This window comes from Myotis davidii, unplaced genomic scaffold (assembly GCF_000327345.1).
Source record: "Myotis davidii unplaced genomic scaffold, ASM32734v1 scaffold97, whole genome shotgun sequence".
NCBI lineage: Eukaryota > Metazoa > Chordata > Mammalia > Chiroptera > Vespertilionidae > Myotis > Myotis davidii.
The window spans coordinates 4324802-4333497 of record NW_006289392.1 but is presented as its reverse complement, the minus strand read 5'-3'; the positions used below and the strand labels follow the sequence as shown (position 1 = coordinate 4333497).

Below are 8696 nucleotides of genomic sequence, written 5' to 3'. Positions count from 1 at the left end.
CAGCTGGAGGGAGGAGAGGAAGGAGGAAGACGGAGGACAGCTGAGAGGGGCAGGGACATCTCTCTAGACCAGGGCCTGGGCCCAGTGCAGGTGAGCAGACGGAGAGGCTGCAATATGTGCCCAGACCCGGAGTGAGGGGTGGCCCCCAGACCGGGGCACAGTGCCCTCCCACTGAACCCAGGAGCGAGAGGATGAGGGCGGCTGCAGTGGCTATGCACCCACATCCCATAATACACACCCTCCCCTCTGCCTCCTCTCCAGCCCCTCAACCGCAGAGCTACTGGCCTGCTCTGGTTACGAGAGCAGGAGCAAGGACACCTGCCCTCAGCAGGCGTCCGGTCGGGGGGCCCCAGAGGGGCGACAGCAGTTAGGGAGATGTGCGCGGGGCTGTCCTGGCTTCAGATTGATGTTGCCTTTCCATGCCGTCTGTCTGGCTTCTTTGACTGGATGGCATTTTGAATTTGTGAATTTCACCCACGTTGTTGTGTGCGGCATAGACAGTCCACTCACATCTGTGCAGGTTTCTGTTTACACACATGTTACAAGCCGTTATACACCCATGGGTATCTGGGTAGTTTTCAGTTCGGGGCTAAGACACACGGTGCTGCCGTGGACATTCTCGTGCGTGTCTCTTGGTGCTCATCGTCCCTGCGGGCGCGTACCTAGGAGCGGAATTGCTGGGTTATGGGGCCTGCAGGTGGTGGTTGTGCCAATTTTCCAGCCGATGTCTTCTGCCCCCTCTCCTCCTCCCCCACCCTTACACACACACACACACACACACACACACACGCACACACACACACTCCAGGCTCTCCTCACTCTAAACTTGTCACATCTGGGCACCCACAATGCCTTTCCACAGCACGACACCCCTGCCCACTGCTGCCTCCTGCAGGCGTCCTCCCTCTGTCACACGCTGGGTGGGCTGGAGGGCAGTTAGCTGCCCACAGGTCTCCCGCACTAGTCCGCAGGGCCTGTTAGGACAAGGGCAGCATCTTTTTCATCTTTGGGTCCGAGCTGCCAAACACTGTGCCTGGAACATCATTGCCATGAAAAGCACGCGGCCTGGTACCTGCAAAGCCTCGGGCATCAGGCCGTTCCCTTCAGACACAGGCTCTCCAATCGGGTGCCTGCTGTTCGGATGAGGAAGTCTTCCCAAGGGATGGGGACCAGGAGCCCGGCCTCCTCACTCGCGTGGGCTGGAGGGGCCCCCTCCACGGGCCCAGAGAAGAGCTACTGCTCCCCATTCCTCCCTCCCGCTGCTGAGACGGGCCCTCCCTGCTCCCGCTTCGTGTCCGAGCGTGTCGGGACCCCCTCTCTCGTGGGAAGGTTTCCAGTCGGACAGTGTCTACAGGGGCCGGTGCGCTAGTGAGAGGGGAGCTTCAGCCACATTTCGGGGTAGGGACCCGGGGACCTAACCACCGAATTCCAAACACCTGCTTGACAGATCCATTTCTGAAAGGGCTCGGGGAGTGAGCGCGGCAGTGCTCACCTGTGTGCGCGTGGCGTGCAGAGCAGAGGGTAGGCGTGCGGGTTGGAGACAGATGCACACGAGTCAAAGTATATGAGCGTGTGTGTGCGCAACCCTAGAATAGACGTGGAAAACTACATATGGCGCTGGCTCCCCACAAGTTACGCCTGGAGACAGCCGAGCTGCATTGAGTCCTGTTGGAAATTTTACCCAACACTTTAAAACATTTGTGTTTTTCTCTAATTATCAAAATAATGCAATTTATTGTGGAAAATTCTGTAAATATATAAAAGAAAGAAAGGAAAGCAAAAATTACTTATACTCTTATTCCCTAAAGAGAAGCACTGGCAATGTTTTGGTATTCAGCCTTCCGGTATTTGATCTGTACATATATTGTGGGTTTTAGGTGTATGTGTGTGTTTTGTTTTGTTTTTTAATTAAAATAAGCCCGGCCAGAATGGCTCAGTGGTTGAGCTTCGACCTATGAACCAGGAGGTCATGGTTCAATTACCGGTCAGGGCGCATGCCCCAGTTGTGGGCTCGATCCCCAGTGAGGGGCGTGCAGGAGGCAGCTGATCAGTGATTCTCTCTCATCAATGATGTTTCTATTTCTCTCTCCCTCTCCCTTCCTCTTTGAAATCAATACAAATATTTTTAAATAAAGTTTTTACTTTTTTTGTTGTATTGTTGAACTATTATAGATGTCCCCTATCCTCCCCTCCCCCTTTGCCCACCTCTGAGTAGCCCCTTCCCACAGTCTGCGTCCATTAGCTCTTTGGCTAATTTCTTCACCTGCTTTTATCCAGTCCCCCTCCCCTGCCCTCTGACATCTGTCCATCTATTCCATGTACCCACGCCTCTGGCTCTGTTTTGTTAGTCAGTTTATTTTGTTCATTAGATTCCCCATATTAGTGAGATCATATGGCTTTTCGTATAATATAGTGGGCACTTTCCAACACCATCAAATATTTTTTAAATATGATCTTAAATGCATGTTTGTACATAATCTATTTAACCACTCCTTCCATTATTTTATATTAATCTATTTTCAAATTTTCACCATTATAAATAATGCTTCATTGAGACATAAATGTCTCTATGCTTCTTACAGTAAATTTCTGTAGGAATATTCTTAAAGTTTGCATAGACATTTGGAAATTACCCTTCAGAAAGTTTTCACCCATTTGTGCTTCCACTAGCATGGTAAGTGCATTCTTGTTCCTTGTTCCATGTTAATCCAAAGTATTATATATTTTTCATCTTTGCCAGTTGGATTTTTTTAAGTTTATTTTTTCTTTAATTACTAGTTAGGTTGATTATTGTTATATGTTTTTACTGGGGTTTGTTGTTTTTTTCATCGTTGTCAATTCATGTCCCTTGTTCATTTTTTATTTACATGGCTCATGTGTTCTTTTTCTTATTGATTTGCAAATACTCTTTGCATATTAAGGATAACAGCATTTTTTATTATACAGGTTGCAAGTGTTTGCTAGTTCATTGTTTGCCTTTGATTCTATTTTTGGTGTAAAAACCTGTATATCAGGTTTTCTTTTCATATAATTCAAATTTATAAACCATTTCCATTTATAATTTTGCCTTTGCTTTTGTGATTAAAAGACGGATAACCTATCATTTTTTATTTTGTAGTTTTACTTGTTTTATATTTTTTTAATTGATTTCAGAGAGGAAGGGAAAGGGAGAGAGAGATAGAAACATCAACGATGAGAGAGAATAATTGATTCGCTGCCTCCTGCATTCCCCCTACTGGGGATTGAGCCCACAACCTGGGCATGTGCTCTGACTAGGAATCAAACCAGGGACTCAAACCAGCGACCTCCTGGTTTATAGGTCAACCACACCTGCCGGGCTTTCTTGTTTTATTTAACCTTTGATCCACTGGAACTTTACTTGGGAGTATGGTTGTGTGTGTTTTTAAGGGATTTCAGCAGATTCTTGGGGTAGGCTGGTCCGGGGTAAAGGGAAGTGTGCTGGGTAAGATGCTAACACCTTCAAGAGGAAGCCAAACCCTTCCTTCCCTGCGTAGAGAGAAATGTGCACGCAGGTACACACACACTCACACACACAAGCAGCTACACTCAACTTTCTTCACACACACACACACACACACACACACACAATGCACCATGCAGAGTGGGCAGAGCTGTATAGCTTTCTTCATTTGCAGCAGAGAAAACTGAGGCCCCAGGATCCCTAAGAGACATTGGAATCATATGTCTAGTGAGAAGGGCAGGCAGGTGCTAAAGCCACTACCCACCCTACCTCATGCACGGACATAAGCACAGATGTGCACAGTCCCCCCACTACCAGGGCCCAGGTGGCTCTGCACCTTCCCCCAGCAGGGACCTCCTGGCTTCAAGGCCAGATCTCCATGGGGGAGGGGGAGAGGAGTTGGCCAGGGAGTTCTCCGTCCATTGCAGAACGCCTGTGCCTTCTCCTTAGCACTTCCCTGCATACAGCCTGGGCCGCTGTTGTCAGTCACGGGGCCCTCAGCCCCACCACGGGCGCAGAGCACATGCCTCTGGGACTGCGGAGGTCTGCCCCTCGGCATGTGAGGAAAGCATCTGCATGTCTGTGTGTCTGAGTGCGCATGTGCACATATGTGGGCACGAGCCTGTGACTGCAGAGATAACTAATTATTAGCTCCCTCTGGCCTCAGGGCCCCCCATCTGTTCCGGGGGCTCCCCCTCCCGAGACTTCCGCCCTGATTTCAAAGAGGCTCTAGTGCAGTCCTCCTCCCCCTTCCCTGCAGCCGACCAAAAAATAACATAAAATGAAAGCCAGCCCATCCCGCCTGCGCCCGGGAAGAGGCTGCCAGGAGGGCTGCAAACTAGCGCTTATCAAAAGCTCCTGCTCAAATTCATTTCAATATCTGAGCCTCTGGTTTCCACGGTAACATAATCTTTTCATCAAAGCAACTGGTAAAACCACTGGGATCTGATATTGTTTTGTTGGCAACTTGTCAAAACTGTCATTTGGTTAAAAAAAAACCTATAGATTTATAGAACCTACAACTATAGACAGGGTCTGCGCCAATAACCGGTAATGAAGTGCTGCCTGGGGAAGCTCTCCGTCCCTCGCCGCCCCTTCGCCTACCCCTTCGCCGGGACCTGGCTTCCTGCAGAACGGAGGAGCGGTGATGGAGGCTGGGGGGCCTTGCGTGCGGACAGGCGGGGGGAATCGAGCATGGTCATTTAGCTTCTTCCAGAAACTCCCTTTCTCAAGCTTTTGCTGGGACCCTCCCTCCTCTATTCCCCTCTCCCCACTCCCGCCAGCTTTTAACCAAAACACACACATCCCTGGCCTTGGAGCCGCAGTTGCCAGCCAGGGATGATCAGTGGTACCTGAGGCTGACCCAGCAGCCCCGGAGCAGGCCCGTCAGCTCCTGGGCCACGACCAGGGCCAAGGAGGCAGGATGTGCCTCCCCTTGCACAGCCCCTAGGCCGCCACCTCTGAGCCCAGGGCCCCACGGCGAGGTTAGGGCTGGGGGCTGGAGGCCCTAGGGCCTGGGGTCTCAGGACGTCTTCGCCTCCACCCCACAGGCTCCCAGCGAGTATGAGACGAGTCCGGAGCAGCTCTTCTACCGGATCGCCCATCTGAACCGAGGCCAGCAGTACCTGCTGTGGGTGGCGGCCGTGACCTCTGCCGGCCGGGGCAACAGCAGTGAGAAGGTCGTCGTCGAGCCTGCTGGCAAGGGTGAGCAGCCTGGGCCCGGGCCAGAGGGACAGAAGCTTCCAGACGCTCTTTTCTGGAATTTTGATTCTGCACAAATAGGGGATGTCTCCCTCCGCCCTGTTTGAGGGGCTGGTCCACTGCCTCCCTTCTGCATCCACCAAGACTGGGCCTCTGCCGCCCCCTGCTGCCCAGAGAGCCTCACGACAGGCTTGAGGCTGCTCTGTTGCCTGGGGCTGGGGGCACGGAGCACCGGCCCCCCACTTCAAACTCTACTCTGGGGTTAGAGAAGGGGGAGGTAGCCCCTTGCAGCCCCAGCAAACCCTTTGTCCCAGTGCTCAGCTCCTCAGAGGGGCCAGGTGGGTCCCTGCCTGCCAGAGCAGGCCCCGCCCTGAGCCTGGACGCCTCACACACAGGGGGCCACCCCGCTCACTGGTTCGCTCAGGCAGAAGTCACGCCGAGGGCGTATGGTGGAGGAGGCTCTGGGGAGAAGCCACACGGGTGGCGTAGCCTGTGCTTGGCCTGCAGGAGTGCCCATTGAACCCCTGACCTGGACACGCATGTGCAGGGAGCACATGCACACCACCTGACAGGGCATGACGGTTCTGAGGCCACAGCCCGATGGAGACAGAGGCGGCCACACAGAGCTGCAAGGCTGCCTCTGGGCCAAGCCTGAGGCGGGGGTGTGGCCACAGCCTCTGGCTCCGGTTCACTATTTGATGCTGGGCTTCCCTGGGCCCTTCCTGCCGGCCCCGCCTCCTCCCACGGCCACCTGACCTCTAGCCCAGGGCCCAGAACCAGAATTCCGATGGGGTTGGAGGAAGGGGACTTTGGCTGGGACACAGGAGGCATCAGCCCTCCCCTGACACAGGCTCAGAGTCAGCCCGCACGCTGGGCCCGCAGTGGGCCGGGCCCCAGCCCTGCCCGTGAACTTGACATCCCATTTACAGCTGAGCAGGGGCGCACGGCCTGTGGGGCGGCTGTGACAGGTGGGCTGGTCCTCCTGGCTCCACACTGGGGCACTGTCCACGCGGCTCAGCATCTCTAACCTCCCCTGACCCTTCTTCCCAGCGGCACTGCCACTGCCTTCTCCTAAACGCCTCTCCTGCTGGAGGAATGGCTGAGAGCGAGAGTGCCCTGGACAGTGGGCACTGGCCTGGCACAGGGGCTGCGGGGCTGTGTCTCAGAAGGCTGAGCCTTCCTCTGTGGGCATGAAATGTCACATCCCGGGACTCTGTCCTTCCCAAAACACAGTCACACATCCCCGCCCTGTCCTCACAGCAGCCTGTGAGGCCGGAGGGACATGCTGTGCACCGAGCGCCACACCTGCCCCAGGGCCAGGCAGTTCAAGGCCAGCCCCGGCCACACGGTGGCCAGACAGTGGAGCCGAACCTGGCACTCTCCCCGGGCCCCCAGGACCGCTCTGTGGCCCCAACAGAAGCCATAACCGAGGCCCCTCAGCTCCATCCGAGTCTCCGGCCTCCAGGCGTCCTCTCCGCTCAAGCACCCCTTTCCTTCTCAGCCGCCCCCAGATCCTCCCTCCCGCCAAGGCTCGGTGCCGCCCACCCAGGGAGGAGCCTCAGGCCCTACACCACAGCCCTGCACAGGCCTCCTGCCTCTTAACCTGCCGTCCCCCAGGAAGGCCCTGGCTGAAAAGGCCCCTCTGCTCAGAAGCACTGCGGCCGCTGGTTCATTTCCAGCCCTACTGTGCGCCTGGCGGCCGTGAAGTTCCTGCCAGGACCACCTCTCCCTGAACCCCCACTCCCCCATCTCTCCTGCACCCCCACTCCTCCCATCTCTCCTGCACCCCTTCTCTTCCCCCATCTCTCCTGCACCCTCTCCTCCCCCATCTCTACTGCACCCCCACTCTTTCTTCCGAGAGTCGTGTCTCCATGAGGACACTCCCACCCCTGAGCTGGCCCAGCTGGACCCAGCAGTCACCCTCACCGAACGCACTGTGTTTGTCTGTGACTCCTCGGCCTCATGTGGTAGCTGACCCCTAACAGCACTGATAAATTCCCTGCACCCACCCCCAACCCCAAGTCCAAGGTTGAGGTCCGATGGGAGAGGCAGGACTGTCTGTGAACTTTGGGGAGCCCTGTGAGGGGGGCCAAGGCAGTGTTGGGTGCAGAGGGGCAGCCTCACCCTCTCCTCTCTGTAGCCCCAGCGAAGATCATCTCCTTTGGGGGCACCGTGACCACACCCTGGATGAGAGACGTCCGGCTGCCCTGCAGTTCGGTGGGCGATCCGGCCCCGGCTGTGAAATGGACCAAGGACAGGTGTGTGGGGCCCGGAAGGCGGGTGAGCCCAGAGAGGAGCCCGTAGGTCCATCTCAGGAGCAGGCCTGGCCTCCCGACTCCTCCCTGCTGGGAGTTCAGGATCTCCCTTCCCCAGATGGTCGAAAGGCCAAGGTTCCTAGATAGCCCCGGAAGTCCTAAGTAAAGCCCCATGAATCGGGCACCCCTAGCAAGCCGCCTCCTGCTCCCAGCTCCATCTGCCCGCAGACCCGGGGGAGGCCCAGGGGAGGGGTGCGTGCCATAACCCATCCCCCACAGTGAGGACTCGGCCATCCCTGTGTCCGTGGACGGGCACCGGCTCATCCACGCCAACGGCACGCTGCTGCTGCGTGCGGTCAAGGCGGAGGACTCGGGCTACTACACCTGCACGGCCACCAACACCGGGGGCTTTGACACCATCATCGTCAACCTGCTCGTGCAAGGTGAGGCCCGGGCGGCAGGCGGCCGGGGCAGGACTGAGAAGCGGTGGAAACCCCATCGTGTGAGAGGGGGCTGTCGAATGGAAGAGAAAGATCAACCCCCCACCCCCACCCCGGGAAAGCGACCCTCAGGGAAGGAGCAGGTGTGGGTTGCACCCAGGGGTGGGAAAGTCAGTGCCTCGCCCTCCTGCCTATCGGGACCCCCCAGTCCCCATCATCAGAAGGCGGCCCTGTGGTGAGGGCTGTGGCTTTCCCCACAGTGCCCCCCGACCAGCCCCGCCTCACCGTCTCCAAAACCTCCGCCTCCTCCATCACCCTGACCTGGATTCCAGGGGACAATGGGGGCAGCTCCATCCGAGGTGAGAGGGGTCTGCCTGAGGAGGGGACCCACGGGAGGGAACCTGGGGGGACGGGGGGTGCGGGGGACGCGGGAGAAGTAGCACCCCAGCCTGGCCTCTGGGCTTTAGCCGCTGGGGAGCTGTGCAAACCCGGGAAGTCATCCTCCTCTCCGGGCCCCAGTTTCTACATCTGCCAAGCGCCCCGGGATGAGAGCTTCTCAAACCTGAACCCGCCCGTGACTCACCAGGTCCTGCAAGAAGCCCTGGCTCAGGGCTGCGGTGGGCTGAGCGCTGCATGTCCAGCCGGCGCCCGGCCGCCCCTGCCGCGGGCACGTGTGCAGCACAGGGGCTAGCAGGGTCCCTCTGAAGCCTCCCGGCCTGCTTTTCTGCCTCTGCCCCCCCCTTGGCCTCTAAACCCCAACATGAGAAGGGCAGAGAGAGCGGTAACACTCACCCAGGGCCTCCCAGGTTTGCCTCTAAA

At 56.8% G+C, this 8696-nt stretch overlaps 1 protein-coding gene across 1 annotated transcript in view; it reads left to right on the top strand.

Annotated features, from left to right (window-relative positions):
• DSCAML1 (Down syndrome cell adhesion molecule like 1) overlaps window positions 1-8696 on the top strand; it is a 112627-nt gene that overhangs the window by 84218 nt on the left and 19713 nt on the right. The window contains exons 18-21 of the mRNA XM_015562464.1: window positions 5032-5185; window positions 7323-7440; window positions 7717-7880; window positions 8138-8236. Of these exons, the coding sequence (XP_015417950.1) occupies window positions 5032-5185; window positions 7323-7440; window positions 7717-7880; window positions 8138-8236 (535 nt within the window). The remainder of the gene's footprint in view (window positions 1-5031; window positions 5186-7322; window positions 7441-7716; window positions 7881-8137; window positions 8237-8696) is intronic.